General features: G+C 45.9%; 1 protein-coding gene across 1 annotated transcript in view; it reads left to right on the top strand.

Moving 5' to 3' along the window:
* LOC141080663 (amine oxidase [flavin-containing]-like) overlaps positions 1-19,672 on the top strand; it is a 144,699-nt gene that overhangs the window by 53,706 nt on the left and 71,321 nt on the right. The window contains exons 2-3 of the mRNA XM_073566053.1: positions 5,551-5,645; positions 18,648-18,785. Of these exons, the coding sequence (XP_073422154.1) occupies positions 5,551-5,645; positions 18,648-18,785 (233 nt within the window). The remainder of the gene's footprint in view (positions 1-5,550; positions 5,646-18,647; positions 18,786-19,672) is intronic.

Consider the following 19,672-nt stretch of genomic DNA (forward strand, 5'->3'; position numbering starts at 1 on the left):
CCTAACCCTGACCCTGACCATAACCCTAACCCTAAACCCCCTTAACTAACCCTAACTCTAACCCAAACCCCTAAATTCCATGGTTTAAAAAAAAAAACGCATATGCAAAAAAACGCATACATGAGCATGCCAGTGCGCACATATGCGCATCCATAGGCTATAATGGCCATTTTTAGCGCAAAACGTGCGCATATGTGCCAATGCGCTTTTTTGCAGGGCCAAAAAATGCAACATGCTGCGTCTGGAAAATCCCAACGCACACCCCAAAAAAACGCAGCGCATGAAAATCGCATACATGCGCTGACCAGTGCGCAGGTATGCGCACCCATGTTAAATATAGGGGGAAAAACGCATGCGCAGGTGTGCGTTTTTTTCCAGCGCTAAAAAACGCAAATGTGAAACCAGCCTAAATACTTTTTTTCCCCACTGTAGCACATATGAGTTGTTCTTCATGAATCTGTGCTGGTTGTCAGTTATTATAATATTATCTGCAATATATTTCCGCAGATCATCCCTTATAATGCCCTAACAAAATTTTGCACCCTACTAATGTCAGGCTTAGCAGAGTTGCCTGGATCTGCCTTCTTACCTTTATTGCACAACGTGAGCCATCCTACAATCATGTGGCACCACCCCTGTTACAAGAGTCTAAAAATATGAGATACAGTGGTCTGTTAATTACTGAACTCAATTCCCTCAGTGTCTGTGGATGATCACACCCTAGTTACTGGTATGGAAGCAATTTAAAATGTCAATGTAACTGATGATTTATCTTATAACAAAACTAAGCTGCAAAAGGACAGAAAAAGTAGTGTCAAAAATGAAAGCGGTCAATATCAGATAGAAATAAACTAGTATCTACAGTCAGGACTGCCACTAGGAATTTCGGGGCCCCATACTGGCAAAATTTTCGGGGCCCCCTTTAGACTCCACCCAGGCTCCACCCCAGCCCCGCCTCCACCCCTCAAACTGTCCACAGTCCCACCGCCCTCTCTTGGCGGCTTTTGTTTTGGCCAAAAGATTTTTTAACCCGCCATCACAACACTGTAGACTCTTTTGGCCGAGCTCTACTCTAACCTATTAAATATTTGTTAAAACATGCAATACAATTTAAGTATATTTTCATTTATTTTTCAATTTTTAAAATGACCAATAATATCACATTCAAGGGACAAATACCACCGCACCATGTCCAGACCACATATAACCACCACATAGTGACCTATAATACCACATACAAGGAACAAATACCACCACACCATGACCAGACCACATATTACTACCATAGTGACTGAATAATATCACATACAAGGAACAAATACCACTTCACCATGACCAGACCACATATTACCACCACAAAGTGACCAAATAATAGCACATGCAAGGGACAAATACCGCAACACCATGTCCAGACCACATATTACCACCACATAGTGACTGAATACTACAATACTGATCAGTAATAATAAAACACAATACTATCACCATAAGTGAAATTATACACAGGAGATCTGTACTTGGTATGCAGTGCCTGTGTACAGATAATACAGTGATCAATGACATTATACACAGGAGCTCTGTATATAAAGTACAGGTAATACAGTGATCACTGGTGACATTATACACAGGACCTCTGTATATAGTATACAGTGTATAGTGTCAGTGTATAGGTAACACACTAACTCACCAGTGACGTCTCTAGGTGAAGTCCTTCATCCTTGCCTTTCTTCTTTCATCCAGCCCAGATCGCCATCACTTCTTCCAGCCAGTGCTTGTCTCTGCAGGCAATAGTACAGTTATCTAGAGCTCCACTTGCAGAAAACATTACTTATTTTTTTCCCAATGTCTACATTACATCACATGAAGAAAAAAGGCAGCATAGTATCACTCGACACAGAAACAGGACTGCCCCCCCCATTTAAAACACTATACTCAAAAAATAAAATAAATACACCACTGCAGTAATAATATCCCTTAATTATCCCCTATAGTAATAATATTCCCCATCCTGGCCCCTGTGTGTCTCATTCCTGGCTTCAGCTATATGTTCTCCCATCCCAACCTCATGAGTGTCCATTCTGCCCCATATGATCTCCCCATCTGTCTCCATCATATCCATCCTGCCCCATGATCCTGCACCATGTGTCTCCCATCCTGCCCCCTCCTGTGTCTCACTGTCACATTCTGCCCCTTCCTGTGTCTCACTGTCACATTCTGCCCCTTCCTGTGTCTTACTGTCACATTCTGCCCCCGTGCCTTACATTCTACCCCTCCTGTGTCTCACTGTCACATTTTGCCCCATGTCCATTCTGCCCCTCCTGTGTCTCACTGTCACATTCTGCCCTCATGTCTCGTATTCTGCCCCCATCATGTCTTACAATCTGCCCCATTATGTCTTGCATTCTGCCCTCATCATGTCTGCATTTTGCCCCATGTCTGCAATCTGCCTCCATGTCTGCAATCTGCCCCATGTCCAGTATTCTGCCCCCATCGTGTCTGCATTCTGTCCCATCATGTCTGCATTCTGCCCCATCATGTCCAGCATTCTTCCCCATCATGTCCAGCATTCTTCCCCATCATGTCCAGCATTCTTCCCCCATCATGTCCAGCATTCTTCCCCCATCATGTCCAGCATTCTTCCCCCATCATGTCAGCATTCTGCCCCCATCATGTCCAGCATTCTGCCTCCATCATGTCAAGAAATCTGCCCCATCATGTCCAGCATTCTGCTCCCATTATGTCTTGCATTCTGCCTTCATCATGTCTGCATTCTGCCCCATGTCTGCAATCTGCCCCATGTCCAGTATTCGGCCCCCATCAAGTCGAGCATTTTGCCCCAATCATGTCCAGCATTCCGCCCCCATATCTGACGTCTGCCTTCTGCCCCCATCATGTCCAGCATTCTGCCCCCATCATGTCTGCATTTTGCCCCATGTCTGCAATCTGCCTCCATGTCTGCAATCTGCCCCATGTCCAGTATTCTGCCCCCATTGTGTCTGCATTCTGCCCCATCATGTCCAGCATTCTTCCCCATCATGTCCAGCATTCTTCCCCATTATGTCCAGCATTCTTCCCCATCATGTCCAGCATTCTTCCCCCATCATGTCAGCATTCTGCCCCCATCATGACCAGCATTCTGCCCCCATATCTGCCATCTGCCTTCTGCCCCCATCATGTCCAGAATTCTGCCCCCCTCATGTCCAGAAATCTGCCCCATCATGTCCAGCATTCTGCCCCCATTATGTCTTGCATTCTGCCTTCATCATATCTGCATTCTGCCCTATGTCTGCAATCTGCCCCATGTCCAGTATTCGGCCACCATCAAGTCGAGCATTTTGCCCCAATCATGTCCAGCATTCCGCCCCCATATCTGCCCGTCTGCCTTCTGCCCCCATCATGTCCAGCATTCTGCCCCCATCATGTCAAGCAATCTGTCCCCATCATGTCCAGCATTTTGCCCCCATCATGTCCAGCAATTGCTCCCATCATGTCCAGCATTCTGCCCCGGGCCCCCTGGATCGCCGCATTCAATAAAAAAAAAGTTGTTCTTACCTGGCCACTCTCCAGCGGTGACGCTCGCACTCCCTCCATGCTGCTGAAGCGTGCACTCGCCGGTGACTAACAGTGACATCAGACACGGGCATCGTGCGCGCTGTGGCTGATGCCAGCTGCCAGCCTCCGATTGGCTGGCGGCTGTTAACTATTGACCTGCGGGCCGATGGGCCTGCAAGTCAATAGCATTCAGCTGCCACAGTGCAGCACCGCTAAGAGCCCAGTTTAGCCTGCTGGTAGGGGCCCAGTGAGGAGATGAGACCGGGCCTTATGCGGGTTCCCTCTGCCCACCGGGCCCCATACGCCAGTCAGGGCAGTAATTCCCTGATGGCGGCCCTGTCTACAATTACAGCATCCCATAATGAGACTAAGGCTGGGGTCACACTTGCGAGTGTGATGTGAGAAACTTGCGCGAGTCTCTCATATCAATACCCGGCACTGCCGCCGGAACTCGGGACTGGAGTGTGCGGCTCCATAGAAATACATGCAGCCGCACACTCGGGTCTGAGTGCCGGCGGCAGTGACGGGTACTAATGTGCGAGTTTCTCGCAATATACTCGCAAGTGTGACCCTGGCCTAATATGTATTGTAGTAGATCGGCTCACTCAGCTGCACACGGAAATAAACACAAGTATACTGTCTCATTCAATTTTTCGCTGGTTTATTAGACATGTGGCATAAAACAATGTGATGTGAAAATAAACACGGCCCCTTGGGCAAAACAGGAGAGAAAACAAAACAAAATGGTATACAGACTCTGCAGCTGCTGGGATCCATCCGCTCAGGATATAACAGCCAGGTTCAGTATAGCTAACAAACAAAAACCACTTCTATGGAGCTGCCGGCTCCAGACTCACTGAACACTAAGGCTGTGTGCCCTCATAAGCATTTTTTTCGCGTTTTTAAGCGTTTTTTCCATGCAAAAATGCTTAAAAAGCGCATACATTAAGCATCCCTTTCTTAAAATGCATTCTGCAATTTTTGTGCACATGATGCGTTTTTTTCTGCATAAAAAATGCATCGCGGTAAAAAATGCAGCATGTTCATTAATTTTGCAGCAAAAAATGAATTTCCAACTATATTCAATGAGACTGGGGATGCTCCGGAAAAAAATGCGCAAAAAACGAACAAAAAATGCGTGGAAAAAAACGCATTTTTCCTGGGAAGGAGTTCGTTTTTTAGTCAGGAATTTTCTGCATACGGGGGTAAATAAAAAAAGAAATATGCAGCACTCACCAATATAGCTGAAAAACTGTGCATCTTTATTTCACATGAATTCCATCAACAGATATGTGGACATGCAGGGCGTTAGAGGAATGCTAGGGGAAGGAGGTGCCAGACAACGGCCGTTTTGCGATTAATCGCTTCTACGGGTCCAGTAGAAGCAAGTAATCGTGAAACGGCCATTGTCCGGCACCTCCCTCCCCTAGCATTCCTCTAACGTCCTGCATGTCCACATATCTGTTGATGGAATTCATGTGAAATAAAGACGCACAGTTTTTCAGCTATATTGGTGAGTGCTGCATATTTCTTCTTTTTTCATTTCACATTGAAATATTCATGTTTTTTCATGCCAGCACCTCTGTTTTTTGACTGAAATATATACCACAATACTTCAGATAAATATCTCCGTCTGTCAATGTGGTGATTTGTGTGCCCTAGTTTGCCATTCATCTGTTTTCTCTTTGCTGGGATATGTGGGTACATAGCCTGAATGCCTCTGGAGGCCTAGTGGACAACATCCCACCTGATCTATGGTTGTTCACAAAAACCCAGGCCTTAAAATGGCCGATTAACCCCTCTCAACACATAGTGTGCTGGAGGAAACTTCTGGGTTTCAAATCACTGAATAGGCTCCCCTCCAACACTTTGCCAGTGACTTTGTCACAGTATCTACGGTACTACACAATAAATAATCTGAATTACAGTATACTTCACCTTTCCTAATTGTTCGTGAATTTGTAAAGTTTGTAATTGGTTTTGTCTATTTTTTTTCAGGCCTTTCAGCTGCAAAACTGCTGACAGAGGCAGGGCTCAATGCCATTGTGTTGGAGGCCCGGGACAGAGTTGGTGGACGAACACATACTATACGGGTGAGGTATTATTGGTTTAACTGCACATAATGTTTTTTTTTAAGTTAAAATAAAAATTAGAAAACCCATGAGTTTTTATGTATACGGAACTGATAAAGAACAATCATGGGCGTTTTACACGGCAGAAACATGTTGCATTTTTCTTTCTTATTTATGTGCGATCCATTCAGTGGATGTGTTCTAAAAATCCCTGTTTATTTTGTCTTCAGTAATAATAGGTAATAATGTTTAATATTGGCTAAAAACACAGGACACACAGTGAATTTTGAAAAACATGCATGTTGTTTCATTAGTTTTTAATTTACTTTGTTTTTTTTTTTCTTGCTTAGGGTATATTCACACAATGTGTATTGACATAGATTCTGCTCAAAATCCACATGAAAAGCCTTTAAAAATACTCTCAGAAAAATCTTCCATTTCATGTCAAATGAGAAAACTATGCCCATATTGCACATGGTGCGATCTTTTTATTTCACATGGAAAAACAAGCAGCAGGTCAATTCTTGAAGCAATTCTACTTGAAAAAGAAAAACTATTTAAATCTTACTTCTCAATGTACTGAAGCAGAGAAAACAACACAATCCCCCTCCCCCCAAAATTGCATGTTTTTTAAGAACTTTTTAGGTAGAATTTTCATCCAAAAAAAATCCATGTCAAAAGCTTCTATGTGAATATACAGTACACTTAAACACTTTTTGATGATTTATCAAAGCAGTCACAAGAGTTTTGCAGCAATGTAAAATCATCTTACTATTTTGTAGTTAGCTGCTGCTGTTGTTGACCCTGGTCTCTGTTTACAAACAACCAGCATGTGACCACTGCAGTCAGTCAGTGAAGGCAGCAGTCATGTGCAGTACTACTTGCATCATTGTAAAGTGGCCAAGCGAGGTAATCACAGACAAACTGCTGCTTCAACTGGCTCTGGAACACTACATAAGATATGTGTCCCTGTCTCCGTGTGTTGTTGTGTGTGAGGTGCATCACACTTACTTCTGGCTCATAGGCTTTTTCTCTTCTCGAACCTTGGCAGCAATCAATCCAGGGGACACAGAACATGTAAAAACAATCTAATTTTTACTTGGCAACTGGCAGTCTTTACAAAAAGGCATATAGGATAAGGGTCGACGGGTTGTTGTCTTTCCAACAGGTACCAGACAAAACTTCAGCCCTGGTTCTCCGTATGGATATAGTATCCCTATTGTTAACCTCTCTAGCACTGGGAATTCTTCTCCAACACTAGCAATGCACCTGGATTGCATCAACTACCGCCTCTTAGAGTTTGAGTCGATCTTTCCCTGTAGCTTCACAGGCCCCGACGTCCATCTCAAGGTTTTCAGGTCGGAAGACAGATTCACATGAAAGGGTTCTTTGGCAATCCACTGCACTGAGTATTAGGCTCACTTTGTCCCTAGCAGCCTATTGCCAGCGACTACTGCTGTCACTTTGCACAACACCTCTGCACTGAATTGTCACTTCCTGAACTTGGCACTAACTCTCAGTTCCCCCTCCACAAACTGAGCTGGCCTTTACAGTTAACCCTATCTAGGCTAGACTGCAGCCCCAGTGGGTGTTGCTAGAGTTGAGAAAAACGGGTCGGTCATATTCAAAAGTTGGCGACTTTCGCTGAAGTCGGGTTTCATGAAATGAAATCCGACCAGAGCATGAGGTCGGCCACGAGGTCGGCGACCAGAGCGCCAAAGTCGCGTTTCAAAAGATGCTTCCAGCGCCCTTTTTCAGCCAATGATGAAGGACGCACACTGTGGCAACGCGATGACATAGGCATCAGTCACCACCATCTTTGAGAAGGGCATGCAAGTGATTGGCTGGCTTTGCGTGGCGTCACAAGGGCTATAAATGGGCGTGAACGCTGACCGCCATCTTACTTATGCTGATCTTAGCATAGGGAGAGCTGCTGCTGCTGATTCTGTAGGGAGAGCATTAGGCAGGGAAGAAGAACAAAAAAACTGCTTCTGCTGTTAGCGATTTCCACTTACAAGACAACACTTTGTGTGCAGTGACAGAGGAGGCTCTATTTTTGTGCATCAGCTCTGTTGGTTATTAGGCTGCCTTATAAGGCTCCCTGATAACTGCATTGCTGTTTGCACGCTGCTTTTTTAAAATCAAATATAGTTTTCTTTCTCTTTTCTGCACAGTTACCAAGCGTTCATTTTTCCACCCTTTTGTGTGTGCAGCAGTCCTGCTTATTAGGCTGCCTGCGTCCATACTTGGACTGAGAGCATCATTGTCAGCGTCCTCAAATCTCTAGTGAGATCCAAATTCTCACCAATCCTATAGACACCCTCCAGCTTGTCATACACCATCCAATTTCAGCCTGTTACATTGAGGTGTAATCTTTCCTGGGCCTGAGACAATAGTTCAGCATCCTCAAATCTATAGTGAGATTCAAATTCTCAACAATCCTACAGACACCCTCCACCTTGTCATACACCATCCAATTTTAGCCTGTTACATTGAGGTGTAATCTCTCCTGGGCCTGAGACAATAGTTCAGCGTCCTCAAATCTATAGTGAGATTCAAATTCTCACCAATTCTATAGACACCCTCCACCTTATACACCATCCAATTTCAGCCTGTTACATTGAGGTGTAATCTCTCCTGGGCCTGAGACAATAGTTCTGCGTCCTCAAATCTATAGTGAGATTCAAATTCTCACCGATAGTAGATACACCTTCTACCTTGTTTTACAGTACCATATAGCTGGTGTTATTTTGGGTACATTTTCACAAAAATGAGGAACTATGGTGGAAGACGCCATGGAAGTGGGCGGAGGTTGACCGCTGGTCCTGATGGTGGTGGTGTTGCATCTGTTGGTAGTGGCAAAAGCACATAGCACCTAAGGCAGGAGATGTTGAGCCTGCATCATCATCTGGCTCCACAAGGCCTCGAAGGCTCTCTTTTCTGGGAGTAGGTAAACCTCTTTTAAAGCCGGAGCTTCAGGAACAAGTTTTGGCTTACATTGCTGACACAGCCTCCAGTTCTCTTGCCTCCTCTTCTGAAGTTTCAAAAAATAAAAGCACTGAGTCGTCAGTGGAGGCTCCTGGTAAGGAACAACACCTTTCCTTGTGTCCTTCACCCCTACCAAAAGTGAAGGATGTGGCAGGCCAAACTACCGATTACTCCATGGAGCTCTTTTCACATACCATGCCTGGGGTAGCAAGTCAAATCGTGAATTCCCCAGTCCAAGATGAATCTGACATGAAGTGCACTGATGCACAGCCACTGCTAGATTTTTCTGCTGGTACATTCACTCAGAGCACTACATTGTCCTCGCAGTGTACTGAGGCAGAATCAGACCCTGATGAAACTCCGGTGCCCCTTCCCGCATACTATGCCACCTTACACGGTGACACAGAGGAAGGTGCACATGAAATGGAAGAGGAGGTGATGGATGACCCAGTTGTTGACCCAGATTGGCATCCATTGGGGGAAGAGGGTGCCGCTGCCAATAGTTCAGAAAAGGAGGAGGAGTATCCGTAGCAGGCAATGACATCGCAACAGCTGTTATCTGGCAGGACTGTAGCAGTCCAAAAACGTGTTACAAAAACCAAAAGAGTTGCAGGACAGCTTGGCCAGACGGTCAAATTAGCACAGCGTGCAAGGTCTCAAAATGTCTTCCATAGTAGGAAGAGTGCAGTGTGGCACTTTTTTGAACAAAATCCTAATGATCAGTCAAAGGTTATCTGTAAGAAGTGCGCAAATACCTTTAGCCGAGGGAAAAATCTGAGAAATTTGAATACCAGTTGCATGCTTAGACATTTAACCACCATGCACTTGCAAGCGTTGACGGACTACCAAACCTCATGTACCACATGTGCACCTGCTCCGAATGAAGGTAGTCAGCAACGCTACATCGCTTCCCCCACTGTAAGCCCACCGGTTAGCACACCACCAGCAGCAAATGTCGAAGTGTCGTCACAAGGGCAAAGCAGTCATGGAATCACAATGTTATTGCTACGAAAGACTGAGTCTAGGCCATCAGCAACACCACCAACACCATCACCAACCCTCTGTCAGTCCGCCACGTCCACCGCTAGTTCCACCATATGCAGCTCTCATGTCCAGCTCACCCTACCAGAGACTTTGAGTAGGACAAGAAAGTAATCATCCTCTCATCGGCGTACACTGGCTTTGAACGCCCACATTGCCAAACTAATCTCGTTAGAGATGATGCCCTACCGGTTGGTTGAAAGCAAAGCTTTCCACAAGCTCATGGCCTACACAGTACCACGCTATGACCAACCCAGTCGGCACTTCTTTTCGCGAAAAGCCATCCCAGCCCTCCACGTGCATGTGAAAGACAGCATTGTCCATGCACTCAAGCAATCAGTGAGTGGAAAGGTGCACCTCACAACAGATGCATGGTCCAGTAGGTATGGCCAGGGCCGTTACATGTCCATCACTGCGCACTGGGTTAATGTGGTGGATGCAGGGTCCACAGGGGACAGCGGTGGTGGGACAGTGCTGCCTAGCCCACGGTATAGGAAACAGTTGGCTGTAGGCATTCGACCCTCCTCCTCCAGAAGCAAAAGCTCATCCACAGAGCGCAGTTGCACGAGCACTCCATCCGCAGCTGTCAGTGTTGCACACGAGTTGTCCCACTATCGAACAGCTAGTGGTAAGCGTCAGCAGGCTGTGTTGAACATGATGTGTTTGGGCGACAACAGACACACCGCGGAGGTACTAGCCGACTACTTGCAGCGACAAACTGAGTCATGGCTGGGCAGTCTACATCTTGAGGCAGGCAAGGTAGTTAGAGATAACGGTCGGAATTTTGTGGCTGCCATAGCCCTTTCAAAACTCAGACACATACCTTGCCTGGCTCACACCTTGAACCTGGTGGTGCAGTGCTTCCTCAATAATTATCCGGAGTTAACACCCCTGCTCCATAAGATGCGAACACCGTGCTTGCACATCCGCCGGTCGCCCGTACACTCCAGTCGTATGCAGAAGCTGCAGCGATTGCTCCACCTTCCCAAGCACCACCTAATTATCGACGTTGCAACAAGGTGGAACTCCACCCTGCACATGGTTCAGAGGCTGTGCGAACAGAGGCAGGCTGTAATGTATTTGTGGGAGGATACACGGGCAGGCAGTTTGCAGGCAGACATGGAGTTGTCTGGTGTGCAGTGGTCGAAACAGAAAGACCTCTGTAAAGTCCTTCAGTGTTTTGAGGAATGCACACAGCAGGTAAGCGCAGAAGACGCCATCATAAGCATGAGCATCCCACTTATGCGTCTGTTCATGCAAACTTTGACGCACATTAAGGAGCAGGCGTCTGCAGCCGAGGAGGAAGAGGAGGAGGGAAGCTTTGATGACAGTCAGCCATTGTTTGCTCAGGGAGTCTTGTGGACGAGGTGGAGGAAGAAGAGGAAGAGGATGATTGGGATGATTATTTTGGGGAGGAGGATGCTTCTCAGGGGGCAAGAAAAAATGTTGGCGTGGCAAGGTCAGGTACAGGGTTTGTGCGTGACTGGAGGGATGTTGATTTGCCAGAAAGTACTCCTCCACCCAGCACTCACAGTGCATCATTGACACCTGAAACATTGGCCCACATGTGTGGTTATGCCTTGCAGATCCTAAAAAGGGACCCCCGCATTGCCAAAATGATGAACGATGACGACTACTGGTTGGCCAGCATCCTGGATCCACACTATAAAGGCAAATTCCAAAACATCATGCCACAGGAGAACCTGGAGCTAATATTGGCTAACAAACAAGCAACTCTGGTAAACCGTTTGTTTGAGGCATTCCCAGCACACAGCGGCGGTGATGTTTTTCCCATGAGCCGTAGGGGGCAACATGGAAGAGGTGTTCGTGGTGCACACAGCCGAAGTGGCGTTGGACACAGGGGTTTCATGACCATGTTGTGGACTGATTTTTCAAGTACCACTCACACGACTGGTAATACTGCATCGATCGAAAGTGACAGGAGACAGCAGGTGTCAACTATGGTAACAAACTACTTCTCGTCTCATATCGATGTTCTCCCATACCGGTCATTCCCCTTTGACTATTGGGCCAGTAAACTTGACACCTGGCCTGAATTGGCACAATCTGCCTTACAGGAGCTCGCTTGCCCTGCTGCAAGTGTGTTATCTGAACGAGTCTTCAGTGCTGCTGGATCAATCATGACAGAAAAAAGGACCCGTCTGTCGACCCAAAATGTTGATCATCTAACCTTCATTAAAATTAACCATGCATGGGTTTCAAAGGATTTTGTCCCACCCTCCCCTGCTGACACATATGTTGCCAGAAAAATGGCTTGCTTTTGTCCTCCTCTTCCGCGGACTTCTCCAATTACTCCATTTGCAGCTGCTGAATGTCCAACATCAATATATGCCATTTTTTCCACCTCCCTAACTGGGCTGCCTCCCCCCTCAGGGCCGGGGTCACCACCTGGCGCACGCACCCGTGCGAGTGCCATTGCCCTGGACAGGTGGGTGGGCACACTCTTTGGCAACGGCAGTGACACAAGGTCCCTCATAGTAGAATCAAGGGTCTCTGATGGTGGGGGTGCACACCCACCGTCAGACACATCGGCGTACTATGAGGGGCCCTGTGCCAGTACCGCCGGCCATGAGAGGGGCCCCCCCTGCTTGCTCAAGGCACCAGCACTTGCAATACTTACCTCTCCCTGCTCCACCACTGTGTAGTCTGGCCTGTTAAATACTTCACTGGGACTGCCAATACAAATTTGGTGAAATGATAGATGATGGTTAAGACGTACCTATTCCCTTTACTGCTGGGCTCCTGCTGGGATCTATCTTCAGATGATCAATGGCTTCCATTTGTTATGAACGCCGACTCACAATGAGATGCAGTGGTGGTTTATCATCAGCTTTCACGGTTTTCCGACTCACAGACGTGTGACATTCCTGCCCACATTTTTAAATGTGTCCTCTCATGCCAATCCAATAGAATCGCCTACGGCCTGTGGCTTGTGTCTTTTGCACTCCAAAGTTACCTGACAGATCCTGATAGGCAGTGAGGACAATGTCTACATCTGTCCCTGTGATCACAATTTGATGGAGATGAGTAACGGTTCAGTATGCAACCATACTGCCCCCGGAAACCAAACACTTTGCCTTCCTGGACGCTGTTCGGAGGTTCATGGGAATAACGCCGCCTGATCAGCAGTTGGCCTAATTTATGGTGGGAAGTCTGACGGTATATGATCGTCTTCGATTTCAGATTTTTACTGTTTTTTGGTATTTTACATTTTTATTCCAGCCTTTCTTGACTTCATAAGGGCATGACATGCCTATATCTGTGTCTCCTCCTCCTCCTTTTACTCCTCCGCCTCTTTTCTATATGTAGTTGTCATTTTCCATATGTTATTTTTGTATTCTGAACATTTTGTCTGCTTTGGGACACCTTTTAAGGTGTTTTGTAATTGTTTTCTATGTGTTTGTATGTGTTTGTGTTTGCCTGCCATTGTTTTCAATGGTGTTCGACGTTGTTCATCGAACGTTCGACAAACATTCGACGAACTTGCCTTGTGTTCGATGAACCAAAACGAACTGGAACACTAGCGGGGTAGCTCAACACTACTCCTGAATATATAGACGTACATTGTTAATGTTTACACTATGCTATATACCTGGTATCTGGTGATACTGTACCCTTTCTGCCAGGAAGTCCTCCTCCACCCACCACTCTAAGTGTATCATTGACACCTGGAACATTATCCCACATGTGTGATTATTTCTTGCGGATTTTCTTGTTATATTGTGGTGTGATCCATCCTGAGCATGTGACAGTCTGTGGGTTACTCCTGCAATTTAGATGTACATTTAAAAATTACCCCAACACTAGTGTATACAGCTCTACGCTTGTGATACGTTACCCATTTACTGCTTTTTATATTCTGGTCTAATCCAAACTGACCAAGTGAGAGTTATTTTCTGACTGTGAAAATAAATACTGAGATTGACAACAATGACCCCTACACTGTCTACAGCTGTACTTTTCAGATCCATTACCGTTTTACGGCTTTTTATATTGTGTTGTAATCCATTCTGAGCCTGAGAGCGTCTGTGTCTGCCTCCTGAAATACCTGCAGAGATTTAGAATGTTTAAACTATACTATATATACCTGCTATCTGATGATACTGTACACTTTTTCTACTTTTTATATTCTTGTCTAATCCATACTGAGCCTGTGAGCGGCTCTGTGTGACTGATGGAATATATAGGGAGATTGACAATCATCCTTTGACTGTATAGAGCTGTACGCTTCTGATACAGTACCATATATCTAATGTTATTTTGGGTTCATGTTCTGCAACATTTTGAAGTTTGGTGGAAGAGGCCGCGGACGTGGGCGTGGGGGGCCAGCTGGTGCTGATGGTGGTGGTGCATCTGCTGGTAGTGGCAAAAGCACAATAGCAGCTAAGGCAGGAGGTGTTGAGCCTGTGTCATGGTCTGGCTCCGGAACGCCTGGAAGGCTACCTTTTCTGGGAGTAGGTTAACCGCTTTTAAAGCCGGAGCATCAGGAACTGGTTTTGGCTTACATTGCAGAAACAGACTCCAGCAAATATGCCCTCCTCTTCTGAAGTTTCAAAAAATGCAAGCGCTGAGTTGTCAAGTGCTGGCTCCTGGTCAGGAAGAACCCCTTTCCTTGTGTCCTTCACCCCCACCAAAAGTGAATGATGCAGCAGGCCACACTTCACATTAGTCTATGTAGCTCTTTCTATCATACCATTCCTGGGTTATCAAGTCAAATCATGAATTCCCCAGTCCAAGATGAATCTGACATGGAGTCTGGGTGGCCAGCCAGGGCAGTGGGGTTAATCGGTACCGGGTCGGTGTCTCAGAGGGATGTGTCACGTTGGTGGTGATGACCCGTTCCATGGCCCTGGGCGTCCATGCAAAGGGGTGAATAAAGTTTATAGGTGAATGATATGTGACGCCACCTGGGGTTTCTGATCAGATTGACCCGCGCTGCAGTGTCGCTTCTCTGGGACAGATGTTGTGGTGCAGCTAAGATGTAGAAGCCCTGCACAGGTAGGGCCGTAGTCGCAGGGCAGATGAAAGAGTTGGTAGATGGTGTGCAGTGCAGGATGTAGTAGAGCCGTGCACCAGGCGCAGGAGAAAGATGACAGACACAGTCGTGCAGTTCCTTTACCTCTACTTGGTAAGTGCTGTCCAGGACCCAGAGTACAGATGGAGAAGGAGTTGGTCAGCCTGGAAGCAAATTTGGAATTCTCTCTCTGCTGATAGGTAGTGTGGCCTCCACTCTAGCGCTTATCTAAGGTACTCGCAGTACTGAGTTCACTGAAGTTCCCCCTGTTGACTCTCTTTTGGAACTTTCTCGTATGGCAGGCAGCCATAACCTTTTCCTTCTGGCTCACACACGTCGCTGCTGGGGCCACCGAGCCTTAGTTGGGAACAGGGCATTTACAGCTGCTACTTCCTCCGGTTTCTGCTGCCAGACCGTCAGTGTCACTACAAACTCGGAGACCGGAATCCCAACAATGCGCTCCAGCTAGGAGTGAGCCTTAACTCTGCTCATCCTCCAGCTCCCCTTCTCACATCCACACACTTCCCCTTCCCTTCACAGACTGCCCTAACTTACCTCCTCCCGACCACAGAGAGCAGCTCCTCAGCAGTCAGGTTCAGAGGTCTCCCTGCTGGCCTGGAGTGGGAACTGTGTTGTGTGTTGGTTTAACTGCTAGAGAGATCCTTCGTTGCTCCCAAGCATGACATCACACTCCCTAGGAGGAAGGTAATGCCACTGTGGCGACCGTACTTCTGGGGGCGCCACAAGTGCACCGATGCCCAGCCACTGCTAGATGATTCTGCTGGTATATTGACCCAGACCACTACATTCCCCTCGCACTCTACACAGCCAGAATCTGACCCTGATGAAACTCAGGTTTCCCTTCCCGCATACTATACCACCTTACACGGTGAAAAAGAGGAAGGTGCAAATGAAAGTGCAGGGTCCTTGAGCAGGTGGGGGGGCATACTCATCGGCGACGGCACTGGCACAGGGCCCCTCGTAGTATGCAAAAGTGTCTCTGCCGGTGGGAGGGCCAAAAGTGTCTCTGCCGGTGGGAGGGCCCGGCCCACCCGCCGTCAGACACACTGCCATACTATGAGGGGCCCTGTGCCAGTGCCGTGGCCAACGAGTGGGCCCCCCTGCTTGCTCAGGATCACAGCACTTGCAAAGTTGAAATACTTACCTCTCCCTGCTCCACCGCCGTGACGTCTTCTGCGTTTCCTGACAGTGACATTCTGGTCAGAGAGCACGATGACATCACGTCTGTACGCCCTCTGCCTAAACAGTCAAAGTGCAGAGAGATGGAAGATGGGGACGACGAGGAGTCCAGACTAGTACAGGGATTCCCTAGTGAGGAGACTTATTTAATTGTTTTCAATGTTGGGACAGCTATTTTTGGGGAGCACTATAATCTGGAGAATGATATATGAGGCCCACCATACACTGGAGCATTCCAAAGGTGGACATCAGACACTGGAGCAGCATTTACAGGGCCCATTATGCACTGGAGCATTAGAAATGGGGCCCATTATATATGGAGCATTATTTGGGCCCATAACACAGTGGAGCTTCATCCATGGGGAGCAACATATACTGCAGCATTATGTGGAGCTCATCATATACTGTTTCAAACATTATATGGGACCAATGATTCTGTATGGAGAAGTATATGGGCCTCATTACTCTGTATGGCACACTATGCGGTAGCCATAATGCTGTATGGAGTAATATACAGTACTGTCCGTTTTTGGTGCTATTGGAGAATTTAAAATGGATATCAGTCATTCTCTGCCAATTCTCTGCTGTATCAGAGGATCATGAGTTGTGGTATGTGTTAAAAGAGCCCAGTGACACTCTTGGCCCAGGGCCCACGAAAATCTGGAGCCAGCCCTACCCCCCCCACAACTTTAGCCAAATAACTCCCAGTTTTCAATGCCTAACTATTATTATAAAGTAAATTAAGGTTGACAAGCTTAAGTAATAAGAATTGATGTTTTGGCATTCAAATGGGCACTATATGTGTGTTTCCTGTCCTCCACTCCCTGCCGACCTTGGTTCCCCATTGACTTGCATTGGGTTTTGTGTTTCAGTCAGCCTTCGACTTTTCATGATAATCGGCCTATTTCGTTCAACCCGACTTTTGAGAAAGTCTGGTTTCATGAAACCCGACTCGACCCGAAAAAAGGCAAAGTCGCTCATCTCTAGTTGTTACCATTGACAACATGCATTAATATAAAACACATTTAACCATTTGGGGTATCAAGGAGTAGAACATCACCTCCACCACTCCTACATCATTGCTCAGCGATAAAATCCATTATGCCAGTTGTATGGCACATGACCACTGCAGTTTCTGATTGGCTGAAAAAAATCACATTCCAGTTGGATGTAAGCAAAGACCAGGTGCACCACTGGAGTGGTCAGTGAGAAACTGTCATTGGAAAAATAGGTTTTTCATAACATCTTCAGCTGTTTTTTTTTATATAAATTGGATAACCCCTTGAAGAACTGATGCACATTGTGTCTGTGCACTTAGCTTAAAGTATATATTGAGAACTTTTCACGACATGCTTTAATGAGCCCTTAGGACCCGACTAACCAGACGGAAGTCAAAAGTGTGTTTTATCCACCTCTGTTTGGCAGGTATGCACGGGCAAATTGTTTAACTGCATAGAAAGTGCAGAAGAATCTGCTTTCCTATACAGAGAGCCACTGCAAAGACACCTTATTCTTTTCTTTACTGTGGGTCCTTATGTGGGATGAATGCCTTAACATCCATCCTGATTGTGGCCAATGTCTGGTGCATACCTCCTGTCTGCATGTACCTGACATTGGCCACATATGAAGCATGGACCTAGCCTAAGTTGTTTGTCCAGTAAAAATCTGGATGTCCACATCATTTATTGCTGAAAGACTTTCAAGTGATCTAGTTCAGATGATCTTCCTTGGTCTACTCTTTCTTCAAAGAAAGGTATTCAAAGCAAAGAGCTTGAGACCAACAACCTTCTCCTTCACAAGTACATTTATTTATAGTAATGTACGATACATCTTGTATTCCCATCTCTAACTTTTATAGCAAGTCCTCAGGATAAATCATACATATATAGCAGATGCTGGTGTCACCAACGAGACTTGCATCAATTTCAATAAATGGGCACTAGAGTTGAACGATTTTGGTCGGATTGGGTTTCATGAAACAAAATTTGTTTCAGATGAAACTGGTCCGTCTAGGGCAAAAAAAAGTCGAAGTTTCGTCCGAAACTCGACCCCAATGCAAGTCAATGGGAAATAAAAGTCGGCATTGAGCGGATGACATTCATCCACTCAATGCCGACTTTTAATTCCCATTGACTTGCATTGGGGTCGGGTTTTGGACGAAACTCCGACTTTTTTTTGCCCTAGACGGACCAGTTTCATCTGAAACAAATTTTGTTTCATGAAACCAGATCCGACCAAAGTCGCTCAACTCTAATGGGCACTGATGTGCTCCACGGTCACTTGAGAGGTGGTAGGCATTTTAATTTCTGGCTAACTCCACTAATTTGTATGGGAATTCCTAATTATTTCTACTGACATAAGTGCATGACAGGACCCAGTTCTTTAGATACAAGATGATCCTATTGGTGTGGTCTGCAATTACCATACTTTTCTAGAATATATTGTAAATATGCCATAAGTGTATGAAAAAAACAATTTAAGGGTAAACTCACATGTTGCACATTTGTCGAATAAATATCTATCACTGACTCATTCATCTGAGTTGGTTCTGTAAAAATCAAAATTCATATGAATGGAACTAATTTTCAGATTCACATGTCTGCTCTAATTTGCTATGTGTGAATACACCCATAATTATTTTTCGTGATGAAAAATTTGATTAAACAACACCATATATGAACACTCGTACCTTTGTGTGATAAATTCTGAGTTTGCTAAAGTAAACTTTACTCTTTTATCCTTTTTTTTTTTTTTAAAAGAACAAAGAAGTTCAATATGTGGACGTTGGAGGTGCTTATGTGGGACCGACACAAAATCGTTTATTACGGATGGCAAAAGAACTCGGTGTGGAGACGTATAAAGTATATTTAAATGGTCATCTCCTTCAGCATACAAACGTAAGACAAGCATTGGCAATAAGAATCATTGTATTATGTAATCATATTGAAGCGATGGCCGGGGGACCACCACAATGCAGGGAGACTACGGTACTCAAGATGAGGTGCAAACAACAAAGGGTTAATTTATTTACAGGCAAGGAATGCAGTGTTTAGGAAAATGCAGAAACAGGGGTATGCTATGGAAGCAAACTATTTACAAGGATATTATTCTCTAGCTGGGCCGTCAAACAGCACGGAGCACCAACTATAACAGCTCAGTGTATTTATCCAACTGGCAAGACAACACAGTAAAGTCATGTATGATGCTACACTAACTATAACCTATCTGACCTTTGCTAACCTGGCCACATGACTGCCGTACTCTAGCTATTGCAGCCTATCCTAAACCCTAGCATGTGCAAAGAAGAGGTTAACACTCACAGTAGCTTTGATATCTCAGTCCATTCCCGGGGGCCTGCAGCTTTGCAAGATGGTGCGCACTTCTTCCTGGAAGCTCTGTGCAACATGGTCTTTTCCTTGTGTGCAGGTCCAGTGATGCTCCTAGAATCGGTGGATCCCCTCCTCTGGATTCCTTTCTTGTCTTTTTTTTGTGGCTCCTCACAGCAACATAGGAAAACCACCTTGTTTTTCACAGAAGAGTTTACAAAGTCTTTACTCCACAGCTCAGGCACGTGTCGTTCCTGCAGAAATCTCGGCTCTCTTCGCACACAGAAAAGCAGCCCCTCCCCACTCCAGTGCTGGCTGAAGAGACCAAAACAGTCTTTACAGCAGGGAAGTGCAGAATGTCCCACTGCTCTAACCAAGGGAGTGTTGTCTCTTAAAGTGGCAGCTTGTCTCTATGGTCCATAGCAATGTCACCGCCTTACAATATTCTTAACAAACAG

Source organism: Dendrobates tinctorius, unplaced genomic scaffold, assembly GCF_039654945.1.
Source record: "Dendrobates tinctorius isolate UK_male_01 unplaced genomic scaffold, ASM3965494v1 ptg000016l, whole genome shotgun sequence".
In the NCBI taxonomy this organism is placed as follows: Eukaryota; Metazoa; Chordata; class Amphibia; order Anura; family Dendrobatidae; genus Dendrobates; species Dendrobates tinctorius.